The sequence below is a fragment of the Podarcis cretensis genome (genome assembly GCF_951804945.1).
Source record: "Podarcis cretensis genome assembly, chromosome: 15".
Lineage (NCBI taxonomy): Eukaryota > Metazoa > Chordata > Lepidosauria > Squamata > Lacertidae > Podarcis > Podarcis cretensis.
The window spans coordinates 25,684,830-25,702,500 of record NC_137185.1 but is presented as its reverse complement, the minus strand read 5'-3'; the positions used below and the strand labels follow the sequence as shown (position 1 = coordinate 25,702,500).

Here is a 17,671-nt window from a genome sequence, read left to right as displayed (position 1 = left end):
TGCTCCCCAGTTCCTCAGCTTTCAGCTCTTTCTTTTTGAGACCCTCCATCCTAAGGAACCCCAGCTGGCTTGAGAGCCGACTCTCAGAGGTAAAAATATTTTCTCTTGCTAAACTTCCCCCAGCTCCCATGCAGTCCTTGAACCAGGTAGAGGGACACCTGTCCCCTTTGCAGTTCGTGCCCTTCATCAGTTAATTTATTTAACTGCATACTTACTATGAGCTTAAAATACAAATCAAGAGACATTAGCATTAAAACTGGTGACGTGAAAATCCTTGACAAAGGGAACATAAAGACTCGCCAAGAATGAAGGCGAAGAAAATCGATATCTGCCCCTTAACGTACCCCGCCACGAAAACCTGTTGTTTCTTCCAGTGACGCTAAGAATACCTTTGAAACTGGAATGAGTCATCTGTGAAGATTATTCACACAGGAAAGCCCACAGAAAACAGCCAGATTTAGATCCAAAAGTAGACTTCATTTGAATGATAAACTCTGGAAACAGAAACCTCAGGCTTAAGGATTGCTTGCAGGGGGGAGGCGGAAAGACAAAAGGGAGTTCTTCTGCGTAGGTCATAATCAAAGCTGTGTAAGAGTATCCATTTTCCATGGGACGCACACAGGAAAAGTTCCTGATGGATTTGTGCAATACAGAGTCAAAAAAGGGAGCAAAGTTCTGTAGCCTGGGAGGCTGCTGCGGAGAATGCACTCACACTGTGAATATGGTAGTCAACAAGGGCAAGATGTCTGTGAAGGACTAGGAATTGTAATGGGGAATGTTAGAAGAAGCTTCCTAAGGGGTAAGAAGTGATAAAAAATGGAACAAACAGCTTCGGGAGGTGGTGGGCATCCTCCACTTAAGCAGAAGCTGGATGTCTACCTGTCAAGAGATCCTGTAGCTACAGCTTGATCCTGCACTGAGCACCGGGTTGAACCAGATGACCTCCAAGGTCCTTCCCAACTCTGTGTGACTTTGAGGTTTAGGCCCTGTTGGATTAGCCACCCTGTATTTTATGGCTGACAGTTAGCATTGTTATTGCCTTACTGCAGTTGTTAATCATTCCACGCATGGAATTTCTTTCATTATATTTTTTTCATTAGGACGCAACTGTACCATGCAATATGCATTTTCACATTACTATTACACCCTAAAATTGCTAGATGCTGTACAAAAATTAAAAACCAGCAACACAGGCTCTTACAACCTAAAGGACAAGACACAATGGGGAAGTAGGTGAGGGAGAATAAAAGCCAAGAAGGGTAAATTGTGGTAAGTCGAACAGATCTGTTTTCGAAGAACCTGGATCTGAAAACAGGAAGAGAATTGGCTGCCAGGTGGCGGGGGGGGGGGGACTTTCCAGTGGTAGCGAGTTGCAAGGGGAAAGGAGACGCCATGGGGAACAGTTCTGGTAGCTACACTGGTGGATTTCTTCTGCCTTTGTATGGTAGAGTTTCCATGCCAGCACAGCTCATTTCTAGCATTATGGCTTTGAGAATCCATCACATCAAAGCCATAGTTTTCTCTGTATTAAGAACACAAGAACCTGGTTGGATAGGACCATCTAAACCCGGCAACCTGTTTCTCACAGCAGCCAATCAGATGCCTCTGCAAGGCCCACAAGCAGCAGGGCCTGAAGGCAATAAGCATCCCTCACTGATGCTACCTAAGCAACTGGCATTCAGTGATACACTGAAGAGGTTCTATATAGCCCCCATGACTAGTATTTTTATTATATTTATATCCCACCTTTGCTCCGAAAAGCTCAAAGCTGCCTCCCTCTGGTCCTCAAAACAACCCTGCGCAGTAGGTTAGGCTGAGATGCAGTGATCGGTCCAGTGAGGATTTAAACACTGGTTGACATGAACTTTCCTCCCCCACAGTCTTGTCTAATCCCTTTGTAAAGCAAGCAAATATACTGGCCATCATCCCATCCCATGGCAGTGAATTTCATAAGTTAATTATGCAATGTGTGGGGAAGTCCTTTCTTTTGTCTGTCCTGAGTCTACTGCCAGTCAATGTTACAAGGGGGAACAAACCCTCATATTTATGTATGTATTTATCGTGTTTTTAATATTCTATTGGGAGCCACCCAGAGTGGCTGGGGAAACCCAAGCAGATGGGCAGGGTATAAATAAATTAGCAGTAGTAGTAGTATCATCATCATCATCATCATCATTATCAACATGCACGATCTCTATCTCACCTCCCCACTCCCAGTCAGCTGTGGAGATGGGCAGCAGCCCCACCTACCCCCCTGAAATTAGACTTTGAACAAAAAAACCTCATTGACATCAATGGGAACTTTCTTTTCCTACGCACAATTGCCATGTGAGGAAGGCTTATAGAAAAGATTTCACTCAACAGCCAACTCTCTTCCTGTTTCTATGTGGTGGGTGTGTTTGAGACAGAAAGAGGGAAGAAAGGGGGTGTGGCTCACTGCCAGTACTGGTTCCAAGAGATTTCCTCTGGAGGACTGCAGTCCTCAACATGAAGAAATGTTGCCTGGCCTTAACCCACATGCTACCACAAAAGTAGCATACAGAACAGTCTTGCACTTTGGGGATGTGGAATAGCAAATGATCTACCACGCTGATCATAAGGCTACAGGCAAGGCCTCGTGTCTAATTATCTGCTTCAAATACAGCACCTAACAATTAGTAAACATCAAATATTGTAACTGCCCTAACTAGACACTTTTGTTAGCAGATGCGACTGGATAAGGACAAGTTCTCTGTAAACCTCGATGTGAAGCATTTCTCACCTGAGGAGCTAAAAGTCAAGGTTTTGGGAGACGTGATTGAAGTTCACGGAAAACATGAGGAGCGCCAGGTTGGTCTGGTCTTGGCATGAGCGCAGCTGGCAGGGCGATGGGAGGCAGGGTGGAAGGAAGGAGAAACTGACCCATTCTAAACAAGGTTGCCCACCAAGGAAGGAGACGTTGACAGTGCCATGTTACTGCCTTGGGCAGAGCAAATAGAAATGGTCCCTCATTCATTTATTCATTTGGTTTTAAATCTGAGAAAGCCAAAGCTGGACCACGGCAAAGGACCATTGGCCCAGCTCATTTAGTACTGGCCACTCTGATTGGCAGCAGCTTTCCCAGGTCTCTGGCAGTGGTCTTTCCAGGCCCTGATGCCCCTAAACTGGGGTACCCCAGGGGACTGAACTTTCTGAATGGGAAGAGTGCGTCTTAACAATGAACTATGAGCTCCCCTTATAGTAAACCATTTGCAACCAGACATATATGGTTATGTTCTTCTTCCCCTTGCCCCTTTCTCTTTTGAAAAGGATGAACACGGCTTCATTGCCAGGGAGTTCAACAGGAAGTACAGGATCCCAGCTGATGTGGATCCCCTCTCCATCACCTCCTCCCTCTCTTCGGATGGTGTCCTGACAGTGAATGGACCAAGAAAAGCCATGGAAGTCCCAGAGCGCACCATCCCCATTGCCAGGGAGGAGAAATCTGCCGTACCAGCAGCGCAAAGGAAGTAGACATGCCCTTTGAGACCTACTCTTTTATACCCAAGAAAGCCTTTCCATTGGATGCAAACAGCAGACAGTGTCACTGGCTGGCTGTTCTTATTTATTTGTGCTAAGCAAATGATCTTGTTTACTAACAAATAAACCGATGAGTAAGCATCTGGCGGCTTCTTTCCTCAATCTTCGGGGCAGGGTCAATTTAAGACAGAGCTCAGCCCTACAGCATGCAAACTTTTGGTAAAAAAAAGAGAGGGAGAATAGCTCTGAGCACATGCAGAGTTCCCTTCTGCTCTGGCTGAGCAACCACAAACAGTGTTGGGGGGAAATAATTTTACTGGCTCTTCTAGCCTTGGCTACACAGAAAAACAAATGTAACAGCCAACAAACAAAAATTCGGCGGTGCTTCACAAAACGTCAGAGGGAAAGTACAGTAAACACACACACACACACACCCCAAGCCACGAGAAGTAAGAAGAATCTCCTTCTCACTGACGCAGACTCTTTTATTCACAGACATGGTTTGTGAGTTGCTGCATGGCAGCCTAGCTTTTAAGTGGGTGGGGAAGAGAGGGGGCAACTGGGTCACACAGGCAGGGCCTTTCAAGCAACCCAAACTGTCCTGAAGCGGAAGAGAGCCCTACTCTAGTCCTACTGCTTCAGCAGAATCCCTTGCTCTTCTTTGGGCTTCGTGTCAACCAAGCAGCAGGCTCCCTTCTTCTGTGGAGGCTCATAATCTATCATGTAGCATGACCGGGCAGTTGGCTTGATTGGAGGAGGCTCCAGCTCTGGCTGGTGTCCAGGGAACCAGTGAACATCTCGCATAACTCCTAAGAGCAGAGAGAGGACAAGGCTGAGGAGCTCAAAAGAAGGCAGGGCAGTTGCAAGCCAGTAAAGTGGAATGAACACATTGCACTGAACAAACTCGACAGCAGCCAAAGGCAGTCTTAGCTTCTGCCAATCTAAAAGGGAGCTGAATACCTGAGAAGGCACATTAGGAAAGTCATACGGGACATGCTGCTTTATCACAAGTGCAGTACGGAAGATTCTGCACCTGAATCCAACCATTTCTATGGGTGCAGTTTCCAATTTGCATACCAGCAAATTTCAGCATATGCAATCATGCATATATCCTAAATTTACATTCTTGCACTATCAGGGTGGTCTTGGTTGCTTTCTAAATCATGGACTAACTCTACCTTTTTATGTTGCTGTTACTTGCCCTGGGGACATTATGGTGAAAGAATGGGTAAGAAATCATATGAATAATAATGGTGATGATGCCTGCCACTTTCTAAGTAGAAACAGTTCCCACGGATAGCTGACAACTTCAGGGAAGATGGGGGTGGGTGGCACCATTCAATTGTGCATCCAGACTGCTAGTACTTCAGGACGTATTGCAATGGATTTTTTTGGGTTCCTACAGGTCTCTTGCTGTCACCACTGACACTTGACTCGTGATATTTATTTATTTACTTATTGTTGTTCTAAGCTGCACTTTGGCCCCTCAAGGCACTCCAAATTATACATTATCACTTCTGTATTCCTCCTATTTGGACTGCTCTGTTAAGAATATTTGAGAATAGAGGATTCAGAACTGGGGGGAGAACTCGATCTTCCCAAAGTTCTCTTGCAGCTTTTAAATTAAGTGCCTGCATTTCAGTTTTATGTACCTACTTCTTGTACTGTGGGGCTTATCCTTGGAGTAGTCCGATGTGTAGGTGGACTCAAAATAGTGAGCAAACTGAAAAGGAAAACCCAGATTGAGTGCATGTTTACGGTAACTGAGAAACCATAAGAACATTAAGAAGAGTCTGGCTGCTGAATCAGACCAAAAGCCCATCAAGTCCAGAATCCCAATTCCCATAGTGGCTAACCAGATATTTCTGGGAAGTCCACAAACAGGGCATGAAGGTAACAGCACTCTCTTGCTCACATTCTGGTACTCAGGCAGAGGCATATTGCCTCTGATCCTGGAGGTAGAATATATCTAGTATGACTAGCAGCCTTAACCTCCACGAATTTGTCTAATACTCTTTTAAATTCCTCTGAGGGCTTATCCAGTTACCTCTTCTCCACACTTTTCAGGCATGGTCCACGCTTTAAACCTCCGTGTTCAAGCACCTATTATTATTATTTTTTGCTTTGCAACAATCTGCAGGAAATCCAAATTGCCATTTACTGTGCTTCAGCTTTTAAGAGCGGGTTTTCGCAAGTTAAAAAAAATAAAACCTCTTGGGCACGGATCCGTGCCTGGAAAGACCAGGCAAAAGCTAAGTGTAGATAAGGCCTAAGTTGGTGGCAATCCCAACATATTGTGGGAGTGAATTCCATAGTTTAACTGTGAAGAAGAATTTCCTTCTGTCTGCCACGAGTTTTGTAACATTCAGATTAATTGGATGACCACACTGGGTTCCAGTATCATGGGAAATAAATGCCTCTTTACCCTTTAATTCACACCACATGCAACTTCATATACTTGTATTCTGCATAATTTTGTACACCTCTATCATGCCCCCCTTTACTTGCCTTTTTTTTTTTCTAGACAAAAAATCATGTAGAACTTTTAAGAGGACGAACCTTATCACCAAAGCAACACCAGCTTGGCTTGGCTTGGCTTAGCAAGGCAGAAGGGCTGGGTATACCGTAATTAGGTATTGCGTGGTGGTGGAGGGTTTGGTGGGATGAAATGGCTAATACTGCAATCCTATGCAAGTTTACTCATAAAAAGTGTTCAGTGGGACTCTTTCCCAGGGAAGTGCACGTAGGATTGCAGCCAAAGAAAATAAACTGGAACTGAACAGACGGAAAGCAAGGAAGGACAACATCATAAACAGGAATGCTGCCTACTATTACATTTCTGCTTCTTCCTTGGAGCTTGGAGCAACAGACATGAACTCCTAGGTGATGCCTGATTTGGTAACAACTTCTCCTCCGTGAACCCTCCTGGATTACAAACCTTTTATAGCCTTTTATAGCCTTTTATAGCCGTTTTTATAACCGTTTTTATTAGACTTTTAACTATTTTACCTCTGTTAGAAGTTTTAACCATTCTATCTCTACTGTTGGCCAATTAACAAGGATATTCAAACCTTCTGCTGAGAAAGCCTGCTGCTGATTAGAAACGCCGCCTTGAAGACTGGGTATGCTGAGCAGTGGAGGAGGAGTAGCAGAGGAGTTGTGTCCACAAAAGATAAGTTCTCTTTTTATCTCCGTTTACCTCTACTTTTAACCTCCGTAGTCAGTGAGACAGTGACAAATGGGTCATGGCAAGCGACCAAGATCTGCTGAGAAAGGTTGACAGACTCTGGGGTTGTGCTCAGTGAACAATCTCTCCCTTTCATCTCCCCATACACCTCCTAGAACTGGGACTGGGAAGGAAAAACTCAAGGCCTATTTTTATCCAAAAGAGGTTCGACAGCCGCCCTATCTTCACGAAGCTGGTAATTAGCAGACGGGGAGGTCAGCTACTGGAAGGACGCCGAGCTTTTTATCTATAAAAAGGGAGGAATTGAAGTAGGTACAACCCCAAGAAACACAAGGCAAGTTCAACTCGATAATTACTTAACTGGCTACGCCGTGAGGCTGTTGAATGAGAGAGAAAGTCCTAGTTGAACTTTAAAAGAAACAAGTTATAGTATGAAAGCCTAGGACTAGTACTATTTTCTAACATTTTAAATAACTGATACCTCACAAGCTCCGATGTAAATTGCTGGAGAAACTAACAAGTAAATTGCTGGTAACAAGTAAATTGCTGGAGAAACTAACAAGTTGGAGAGGTTGGAGAGGTTTAGGAGGCAACGTCCACAAATCGGCATTTCTGCTATTGCTTACTCCAGCTTAGAACAAAAAGATAAGTTACCGTCAAGCAAGCAACCCCTACCATATATCCATATATACCCATATACCCACTATGGTCCTCACCAGGAAAAAATACAAGGACCAAGGAATCTTGCCTAATTCACCACAGAGCCCGATGGAGCGTCGAAGGAGACAAAGTAAAATTACCAGCTACTTTCCTCAAAAAGACGCGAGTAAGAGAACTCAGAACGAGAGTATTCTAGATGTAGCTATGCCTTTGCCACTCACAGTGTTGGATTGGTCAACACAGCTAAAGGATTTGCAGACAAACAACAAGTGGACAAACCATCCAACAAATTTGGCCCAAGAACTCGCCATAGCAGAGAATGCTACAAAGGCTAATACAGCCAACACACCTGATGCTAATCCTTATTTGTCACCGCTGGAACTTGGAAGTAACCTTTCAACCCATTGGTTGAAAGCCAACGACAGCGGAACAGAAATGCGGGGTGATTATCTTCAGGAGCAGATATACCAGATTTCTACGGATCTCCTTAACGTCAAAAAATTTTTAGCGATAACAAACGGGCTTCTCCTGACCCTAGTGGATAATTTCAAACAACATGTGAGCGCTTCAGTCCAGAATACAAATCCCCTAGCCAGCCCGGATCCACCACTCCCCAGCAAATCCCGGAGGAAAAAAGCTGAGCCTAAGATGAAGAAAAGCAAAAATATAAAAAATCTAAGGCGGCTTAAGACAACTCACCGTACCTGCAAAAAATATTGGCAGAAGCTCTTTAACCTTCTTCCATCCCTTTCTACAAGTGGAACAAACAAATCCAACTCAAGTGCTATCAAAGAAACACGTAAAGTAGATACACCCACAAAAGAATTTAAACCAAGTTTTGAAGAATCAACACCGAGCGGGGACAAAGGAACTAATCCATCTACAGTTATACCGCCCCAGAGTCCTCTTATGGCCAGCACAGAATCTGTAGACAGAGGTGAGCTGGTGACCCAAACTATTGAGGGGAACCACTCCTCTCAAGCTCGACAGATGCTGTGGCCCAAAAGAGAATGGAGTTTAGTCCTAATCCCACAAAAGCTTGTCTTTGCTAATTACCCTAAACCGCCTAGATTTTATGCAGGGTCGGACCGTATAGACCACTTTTTGTCCATTATAAGAGGCATTTTACCGGGGATAGTAAAAGCAACTGACATAGCCGCTATAGAGTATCTACATCAAGATGACTGCTCGGTACGAGCACTGATTACCTTTTTAGATCATAATCTGGCCAGCCTTATTTTTAGAGCTAAAAACCTATTCAAAAAAGAAAGAATAGTCCTATTAAGAATATTTGAAAACAGAGCACCTTTAACCTCTCTGATGGGGACCAAGGGCATAGGAATGGAAGTTCACAAAAGGGAAAAAACCAACTACCAAAACCATCAAAACAGAAAGCATAAGTTCCAGCAGGATCATCTCCTTCAAACAGTATCAAATGATAAAAAGGAAGCTCCACATCCAACTGGCATTTGGCCTCCCACGTGTGATAGTGAGGACTCCTTTTTGGAGGAAGAACTCTCGCTGATAAAGCGATTCTGGTCACTGCATCCACCAGCTCAAACTGAGATCCTGAAAAGACTTGATTTACTTCGAAGCAGACTAGAAAAAAAGGATGACCAAGGTGAGACAATGAAGGACCTTTATGTGCAGCCCATATCTCCCAAATGTCTAGTGGATAAGAAGACAGTGGGAGGCACCTTTAAATGCGTAGACGTGGAACTACAATCTGAGCCCCCTGTGATGTACAATAAAGTAAGACCAAATCAAGGTGTGAAATCTCAAAGCTCCTGGCACAGCTATCTTAAATTGTCTCCGAATGAATTAGCTTCCCCCCCAACTCCAAAATCTAGCCCCAAATCACCAAGAAGAGAGGACCACTACACTCTCTCCAAGCAGTCATCCTCGAAAAGAGCCAACGGGTGTGTTTTTTTTTTAGACACCAAAGAATTGCTGGACGTGGTGGTGACATAGACCCAGCTCCCCGAAGGGCCCGGGGCCTAAAAGTGCTGTCTTGGAATATCGCGGGTTGGCACGCCAAGAAAAACACTCAACAATTTTTGTGCTACCTTAAGCAATTTGACATCATCCTCTTTCAGGAGACATGGCAGAATGACCCTATATTTCTCAATGGGTATAACTGCCACTACCTGCCTGCCTCTCCATCTCTAAGGGGCGGCAGATCTAGTGGTGGCCTAGCTTGCTTCATTTCCACGGAGCTGGCGCACTCTCTAACAGCCCTACCCAGCTGCAATTCTTTAGCAACAGCCGCTCTACTTAGCTTCAAGAGAACTACTCTTTTGCTGGTCAATGTTTATATTCCCCCAGGCCAAAAAAACTCCGTGGTCAAGGCTATATGGGCTGAGCTAGAGGCGTTTTTAGAGCCTCTCGAATCTACTTACCCGTCTGCCCTGACTATTGTGTGTGGAGACTTTAATGCTCGCATAGGAACAGATGACAACAGTCTATACACTCACTTCAACCTATTTATGGACCCTGAAGAACTGACGGATATTGGTGCGACACGACTGTCCAAAGATAGCAGAAGTAATTTTTCAGGTCTCTGCTTAGTGCAGGCTGCCAGACGGAGGGAACTGCTGATATTAAACGGCAACATAGAGGGGGATCGCCCCGGGGAATATACCCATTTCTCCAAGGCTGGGGGAAGCGTTATAGATTATATTCTAATCTCAAGATTTGCTCACAGCTTTGTAAGGAAGTTCCTAGTGGGCCACAATACTCTGAGTGATCACCTACCTCTAATTTTAGAGCTTGCAGGTCGGCCTTTTGACTATTCGATTGCCGAGCCACAATATATACCTTCTGTAAATTTGGGTATACCTGCTCCCAAAAGACTCAAATGGTCCCCAATACTGAATGAAAACCTAACCCTCCTTCTTCAGTCAGTGGAGTTAAAGCTTATTCGCTCCGCTATTGTGTCAGGCAATTCAGTAGATGTGATGATGGAACGCTTTAAATTACTTTTGGAAAGACTGAAATCCCATTTAACAACAGTGATACATAGCGCCGCTACAAAAAGGGCAAAGGACGGAGCTAGCTGGTTTGACCTGGAGTCCAGGCAAACAAGGAGACAAATGAGAACTGCCTACCAGAGATATAGGAAATCAGGGACTGCCCCCCTACTTAATGCTTATATTGATCTGAGACGGTCTTACAAACAATTACTAAGGAGAAAGAAACTGGAAGCTGAAAGAGCCGCATGGCACAGTTTGGTTAAGGCATCACACGAGAAAGATACCACTTGCTTTTGGCGAACCATATCTGGTCTACTGGACCAGGAGCGTACTAATTCCATCTGTACAGTGGAACCAATGGAGTGGTTGCGCCATTTTCAATCTGTGTTCTATGACCAGGAAGCCCAACATTACAAATTATGTATTCAATTGGAGGACCTACCTCACTGGCCACCAGTAACTGTTAAGGAAGTTGAGAACTTAATCGCACAATTAAAGAACAACAAGGCCCCAGGGATTGATTACATCCCTGCCGAACTTCTGAAGTCCAACATTGGCTGGTGGGCCCCCCTGCTGGCGTCTCTATTTTCTTGGATCGACTCAACGGGTTTACTTCCAGATGGTTGGACTGAGGCAATAGTTATTCCAATCTACAAAAAAGGACCTACGCCAGACCCGGCGAGCTATAGACCAATCAGCCTTCTGCCTATACCCAGCAAACTATATGCCAAACATCTTTATATTAAGCTAACTAGCTGGCTGGAAACTGAAGCTATTCTAGCGGAAGAGCAAGCGGGTTTCAGGCAAGGCAGATCCACCATAGACCACTGCTTCACCCTAGCCTATTTAATTGATAAATATGCCAAAAAATCCCGCGGGGTGCTATATGCAGCCTTTATCGATCTAAAGGCTGCCTTCGATTCAATTCCACGTGCAAGACTCTGGGATAAATTGAGCACATCAAGTATAGACAAAAGACTATTATTCCTGATCAGCTGTCTATATAAAGACACGGTGCTGCATGTAAGAACTTCGTTAAATGGCCATCTTATAGGACCAGTTCCTGTCAGCAAGGGGGTCAAGCAAGGTTGCATCCTGGCCCCAGTTCTATTTAACTTTTACATCAATGATATGGTCAACTGTTTGTCATCTCCGGACTTCCACGCCCCCAAACTGGCTGACAAATCAATATCAGTACTTTTGTATGCTGATGATGCGATACTCCTATCTCGAACAAGAATAGGCTTAAATAGGCTCATAGGTGAATTTTCAGCATACTGTAGGAGAGAGCAACTGGCAATAAACTATCAGAAAACCAAAATTATGGTTTTTGCAAGGAAACACAGACAGTACAGCTGGAGGATGGATAACCAGACAATTGAACAGGTTAAAGCCTTCAAATATCTGGGTATCGTGTTCCAGTCGACCGGGTCCTGGGATGTCCATCAAAAATGTGCCAAAGAAAAAGCAGCTCAAAGTATTAAGATGCTGTCCCGCTTCTTTTACACAAAGGGGGGCAGATACATCCCAGCAGCCCTTGAAGTTTTTCAAGCAAAACCTTTGGCGCAGTTACTGTATGGGGCACAAATCTGGACGGGGAACCACTGCTCCAGTCTTGAAACTGTTCAGTCTAAATTTCTAAGGCAGATATTCGGCGTCCCCCCCTGTGTTCCAAACGCAGCATTACGACTCGAGGCCTGCCTTCCATCTGTAGAAACTCAGACTTGGCAAAGAACATTCAATTACTGGCTTCGTCTTAATCTAAACCCACCTGGTCTACTGCCTCTAGTAATGCAAGATTCTCACAAAAGCAAGTGGTTCAAAACTGTGCATCAAAAACTCCTTACATGCGGTTTGCATTCACAGTCCCTACTATCAATGGGCCTCATTAAAGCAAAGAGTCTAATTGGCCAGCGCCTGAAAGACATTGAACGGCAAAACAACCTGACCATCTTAAAGAAACTGTGCCCATGGTATACCTACTTTCCCCCTTCTCATTTTGACTCCCCAGCCTCATATTTGTCTAAATTAACCATCCCAAAATACAGACGTGCCTTTACATTGGCTAGATGGGATGTTCTTCCTTCTGCCGTACTCGAAGGTCGTTACCAAAAGACTCCATCTGAAAAACGACTCTGCCCATGTGGAGATGGTAACACGGAAACAGTGTCCCATGTCCTTCTATCTTGCCCTATTTACAAAGACCTAAGGAATGAGATTATTACTCCACTTATTCTCTCCAACCCCGGCCGTTCACCAGACATTACACTGTATTTTCTCTTATCTGATACGGATAGTCAGATAACAGAGAAGGTCGCGAGGTACATCGAGAGAGCTGTGAAATTGAGGGCCACCATCTGAGTGACAGACTTGTTCATCTGACGGACCCCCTTTTGCCTGTTCTTTTCTTCTTTTTATTCTTATTTTTATTTTTATTTTTAATTCTTGTCTAGCTGTGGCCTGTTGGCTTTGCTAATAAAGTTTTGATTGATTGATTCTTCCTTGGAGCTTGGAGCAACAGACATGAACTCCTAGGTGATGCCTGATTTAGGTCAGCCAAGCTCCCCTTCAAATATAAAATACAACAGAACATTTATATCCCACCTTTCCACCAAGGGGCCTACATGGTGCCCCCGCCTTTTAAATCCTCATCACAACACTGTGACATAGATTAGCCTGAAAGAGAATGATGGACTCCAGAGACCAGTAACTACCGAGGCCGAACAGGAAAGTAAAGCAGTTCAAGTATCTTATCTGCACACTTGCTCTTCTAAAGCTGGGCTGGAATCATTCAACAGGTTATAAGATAAATTAAACACAGAGTACTAGAGCAGGGGTCAGCAACCTAAGGCCCATGGGCAGGAAGTGGCCCGTGGAGCTCATTTGACTGGCCCACGAGCCACCCCCGAACTGAGCTGCCTGCTCGTGCGCTGCGCTAAACTGGCACAGCGCAGCGCCTCGCTTCCGTGGCACTGAAAATCGCGTCTGTGCAGACGCAGACGCCAAAAATCATGGGGGCGCACGCTCACGCGGGCGCAATCCAGCCCAGGCAAGATAAACCTTGCTGACCCCTGTACTGGAGCATGGGTGGAGGACCTTTGGCCACCAGATGCTGCTGAATTACATCTCCCCTAATCCCTAACTGGATGCTGGTGTTGATGGGAATGGAAGTCCAAGAACATCCAGAGGGCCGCAGAGGGTTGAATATTTCACTTTACGTTAACAAGCTAACAAACAGGGCAATGTGAATATGGTACTCTGACCTGGGAAGGGAGAGGCTTGGGCTGCAGTATTTTCCGAATGTCATAGCGCTCTTCGTTCCAGTTCCCCAAGAGGGTTTTGTTGGTGTAGGAGTCTTCGTTGGTGGTGCACCTCCAGCCATACTGGAAGAACTTGGCAGAGCTGTTCCAATCTGTCCACACTTCTCCATGACCATTGGCGCGTAATAAACAGCCATGATGGGGGTTAAAGAAGCAAGACAGGGACATGGTCTAGGAAGAGGCAGAAAAGTCAAATGAGGACAGGAAACAACTTGTATTAGGGAAGGCACAACTACACTACAAAACTATCAAGTGCCATGTCTTCTCTCAGCAAATTCTGGGAACCGTATTTGAAGATGTCCTGAGCTGCCTTCTCAGAAAACTCCTAATACCCCCTAAGGAAGTAACTATTAAAGGAGGTTACGGCTATAATCCTAATCACACAAACTGTATGCCCCAATATAGTGGTTTACATCAGGGCAAACATGTTCAAGATGACCTTTTAACACTGCAGACCCATACACACTGACTTACTAGACAAAGTTCAGTTGAAATCAGTACAACTTACTTTTGAATAAACCTGCACAGGCAAATATTCCTTGTCTGTTGTGTAGGTATGTCTCAGAAAAAAAGACAGTATTAATCACTGTTCCTAAAATTATGTTTCTCCTTTAATACTACTTTTTAATATTTATTTTATACCACTAATATGGTACATACTCCTCTACTACACCTCTTGCAATCTAATTATAAACTTGTGTACTCCTGAAAACCCACCTTTAGTGGGACTTACTTCCTCATCACTTGGGACGCGGGTGGCGCTGTGGGTAAAAGCCTCAGCGCCTAGGGCTTGCCGATCGAAAGGTCGGCGGTTCGAATCCCCGCGGCGGGGTGCGCTCCCGCTGCTTGGTCCCAGCGCCTGCCAACCTAGCAGTTCGAAAGCACCCCCGGGTGCAAGTAGATAAATAGGGACCACTTACTGGTGGGAAGGTAAACGGCGTTTCCGTGTGCTGCGCTGGCTCGCCAGATGCAGCTTTGTCACGCTGGCCATGTGACCCGGAAGTGTCTCCGGACAGCGCTGGCCCCCGGCCTCTTGAGTGAGATGGGCGCACAACCCCAGAGTCTGTCAAGACTGGCCCGTACGGGCAGGGGTACCTTTACCTTTTTACCTTTACTTCCTCATCACACTTGGGATTTAACTATTTCTACATTTTAGAACATAACTTTACATTCTTTTAAAATTTGTTTTTCAGCCCTATGCTTCTCCAATTCTTTCCCCACATCAAAATCAGTCTGATTCCCTGACACTGGACAGTGATATTAACTGCTGAAAGATCTTATTTTAACCAAAACATATGGGGATGGTTTCATCATGTGGATAGGTTAGAAGGATGGATTGTGCTGAAATTTGGAACTGGAGTTCAGTAGGGGAATACCTCTGAATCAGAAAAGGTTGTAGCTGATAAAACTGAAGAACTGAGCTGATCCACATTTTCCCACATTTTCTTGCTTATTTGTCTTGGTTTCAATTGTAATTTTGCCTCAGGATCTCAGCCAAAATGGGCAGCCTCAGTAGAGTGAAGTTCAAGGCTGTAGCTGATGTTAAAAAGTGCTGAAGGTTTTTTTTGGCAGCCCTTACAAAGGAAGGTGGCAGGAGGAACTGGAGCAGGCAACCAGAAAAACTGATTGCTTTTGTTTGTGATGCAACTTCCTGATCATCAGCTAGTCCTGATGTCACTGGTTTCTGAGCATCCATGGGGTGAGACACTTTTATCCAAAAATCAGTATGACCGGACCTTGTCATCAAGGAGGTCAAGCACTAAGATGCAGCTGTATTCCTATACAGCCTCACTAGTGAGTAAGGGCCATTGAAATAAGCAGCATTTAGATTTGCATAAACACACTCAAAAGGTTGCACTGCATAATAATATGCAGGCAGAAATACTACCAAATGTTTGAAGCAGCCACTTCAATTGCATATTGATGAGATTTGAAACCTAGAATTATTTAAAAAATGATTTGTACAACTCACCGCTCGAGTTCTCTAGAACCATCTTTTTAATTAAGGGTAGTATTCAGTGGCCCCACTGAAATTAATATACATGTCTAAGTTACATCCCCTAATTTCAATGGAACTTCTCTGAATAAAATTTAGTTGAATACCACCCCAATGCTACAAGCCTTGTATCTTAATATCTTAAAATTAAATAAGCACAATATTGCCTGATATATTTATTTTCCCAGAAACATTATTAGCACAAAGGTGTGCATATGAAATACTGCAACACAATCCTGCCATACACTCAGGGTGTGTACCTGAAAGCTCTCACCTCCCTTTTGATAACGCTGGTTTTGATGGCTCAGAAACAAAATGGAAGGCAATCTGTGCATGCTTAAAGGCAGGTTCACTCCCTTATTGCTCTTTTGAAAAAGCTTTTAGGGATGAGCAAGTTACCTGATTTGAAAACAGCCTACAGCAGGTAGCGCCGTGGTCTAAACCACTGAGCCTCTTGGGCTTGCTGATCAGAAGGTCAACGGTTTGAATCTCCACAATGGGGTGAGCTCCCGTTGCTCTGTCCCAGCTCTTGCCAACCTAGCAGTTCAAAAGCACGCCAGTGCAAGTAGATAAATAGGTACCGCTGTGGTGGGAAGGTAAACGGCGTTTCCGTGCGCTCTGGTTTCCGTCATGGTGTTCCGTTGTGCCAGAAGCAGTTTAGTTATGCTGGCCACATGACCCAGAAAGCTGTCTGCGCACAAACACCGGCTCCCTTGGCCTGAAGCAAGATGAACGCCACAACCCCATAGTCGCCTTTGACTAGACTTAACCGTCCAGGGATCATTTACCTTTTTTTTTACAAGCCTATACACACTTGTAAGCACCATGGAGGCTATTAGGACACACTTCTAATAAATGTGCATTGAACAGTACTGCACACCCCTACGAGCAATGCATCATTGAGCCCAACCAAAGAATCACCTTGCTGGATCAGATGGAAGAGTCTGTCAAGTGGAAGAACTTTGGCCAGTCACTCTCAGGCTAATCTTCCTAATGTAGTTGCTGTGGAGACCTATGTCCACATGTGTGATATGGACATGTGTTTTGGATATATTAAAAAGTTCCCTTATTTTGTTATTTAATTTTGCTGCTTCTGAGGCTTCCGTGCTCTCCTGTTAGCTGTGATGGCCTCAATAATATTGTCCAAAAAATGATTATGATGGCATAAATCATTGAATGTTATTTTTAATATTGCAATTGTTGTATAAGGGATTATCATGATCAGAATGTAATTGCAATTAATAAGATTTTGGAACGCAGAAATAAAGAAAATCATCAAAGCATCCATTCTAGCACACGGGGGGCCACCTAAATTATATCATTCGGTATTTGAACGATTGGTATTAGTAATTGTATTATAAATTGGTATTGTTATAATGTGGCTGTTATTGGAATGTAACTAAAAATTAATAAAAATTATTTTATAAATTGTCCCAAAAAAAAAAAAAGGAAGGAAGGAAGGAAGGAAGGTTAAGAACAGGAAAAGATGGTAGGCTGCATCTGCATATGGTGGCTCCAGTTCAGCAGCATCCCTAAAGACTCCTTCTTTCCTCAGCTCCCTTCGCCAGGTGGCCCCTTCCCTTCCGCCCCCCCTCCGCCCCGCTCCATCCTCTCCTCCTCGGTCTCAGCGGAGGCCGGCCCTTTCCCTATGCCCACCTGATAAAAAGGCGGAGTAAGGGGAAGGAAAAGCAGGAAAGCCGTTTCCAAGGCAACCGCCCAAACGGCGCGCGCCGGAAGCGAAGGCGCACGCTGGCGGAAGTGACGTAAACATACCACGACGCCGGCTTCGGGAGAGTGGAAAGGTGTGTTTGCGGGGAGACCTAAGTGGGTTAAAAGACCCGATGAAGAAGGGAAAAGGCGGGGGGGGAGCAGTAATTTGCCTCCTTTATGCCCTCTGCGTGAGGGAGGGTCCTAAAGAGAGGGACGTGGTCAATCACATGCCACGCCCCCTAGGAACCCCCTATTTCTTTGTTTACATACAGTCACATAGCTGTCAACTTTCAGATTTGAAAATAAGGGCTCAGCAGCCTCGAAAATA

At 44.7% G+C, this 17,671-nt stretch overlaps 3 protein-coding genes across 8 annotated transcripts in view; 2 read left to right on the top strand and 1 right to left on the bottom strand.

The window, feature by feature from the left end:
* The window catches only part of CRYAB (crystallin alpha B), a 4,006-nt gene extending 367 nt beyond the window's left edge, over nucleotides 1–3,639 (top strand). The window contains exons 1-3 of one of the 2 annotated variants that reach the window (XM_079954886.1): nucleotides 1–89; nucleotides 2,704–2,829; nucleotides 3,289–3,639. The exon at nucleotides 1–89 is cut by the window's left edge and continues 367 nt beyond it. In XM_079954886.1, coding sequence (XP_079811012.1) covers nucleotides 1–89; nucleotides 2,704–2,829; nucleotides 3,289–3,492 — 419 coding nt within the window. In that variant the 3' untranslated portion in view covers nucleotides 3,493–3,639. The remainder of the gene's footprint in view (nucleotides 90–2,703; nucleotides 2,830–3,288) is intronic. The other variant, XM_079954887.1, reaches the window with a different exon arrangement.
* Nucleotides 3,563–17,409, bottom strand: CFAP68 (cilia and flagella associated protein 68). 4 transcript variants are annotated; one of them, XM_079954882.1, is made up of 5 exons: nucleotides 15,014–15,250; nucleotides 14,146–14,197; nucleotides 13,581–13,808; nucleotides 5,155–5,221; nucleotides 3,563–4,307 (listed from the first exon to the last, which is right to left on the bottom strand). In XM_079954882.1, the coding sequence occupies exons 1-5, from the start codon at nucleotides 15,067–15,069 to the stop codon at nucleotides 4,129–4,131; spliced, it is 582 nt and encodes a 193-aa protein (XP_079811008.1). In that variant the 5' UTR covers nucleotides 15,070–15,250; the 3' UTR covers nucleotides 3,563–4,128. The 4 variants fall into 4 exon arrangements, with proteins under 4 accessions (XP_079811008.1, XP_079811006.1, XP_079811007.1 ...); XM_079954880.1 differs by lacking the exons at nucleotides 14,146–14,197; nucleotides 15,014–15,250 and adding an exon at nucleotides 17,290–17,409; XM_079954881.1 differs by lacking the exons at nucleotides 14,146–14,197; nucleotides 15,014–15,250 and adding an exon at nucleotides 16,555–16,648.
* LOC307203713 (alpha-1,2-mannosyltransferase ALG9-like) overlaps nucleotides 17,367–17,671 on the top strand; it is a 33,008-nt gene continuing 32,703 nt past the window's right edge. Inside the window, exon 1 of one of the 2 annotated variants that reach the window (XM_079954721.1) lies at nucleotides 17,367–17,435. The gene's annotated coding sequence lies outside the window, so the exon portion shown is untranslated. The remainder of the gene's footprint in view (nucleotides 17,436–17,671) is intronic. The other variant, XM_079954722.1, reaches the window with a different exon arrangement.

Bases quoted from the DNA above. Each gene is read 5' to 3' on its own strand.
- CFAP68 (XM_079954882.1), bottom strand. From the start codon at position 15,069: ATGTGGATCAGCTCAGTTCTTCAGTTTTATCAGCTACAACCTTTTCTG. The intron at 14,198-15,013 runs GTATTCCCCTAC...TTTTTTTCTGAG, and splicing joins CAACCTTTTCTGATTCAGAG to ACATACCTACACAACAGACA. The intron at 13,809-14,145 runs GTAAGTTGTACT...GCCTCTTCCTAG, and splicing joins CTGTGCAGGTTTATTCAAAA to ACCATGTCCCTGTCTTGCTT.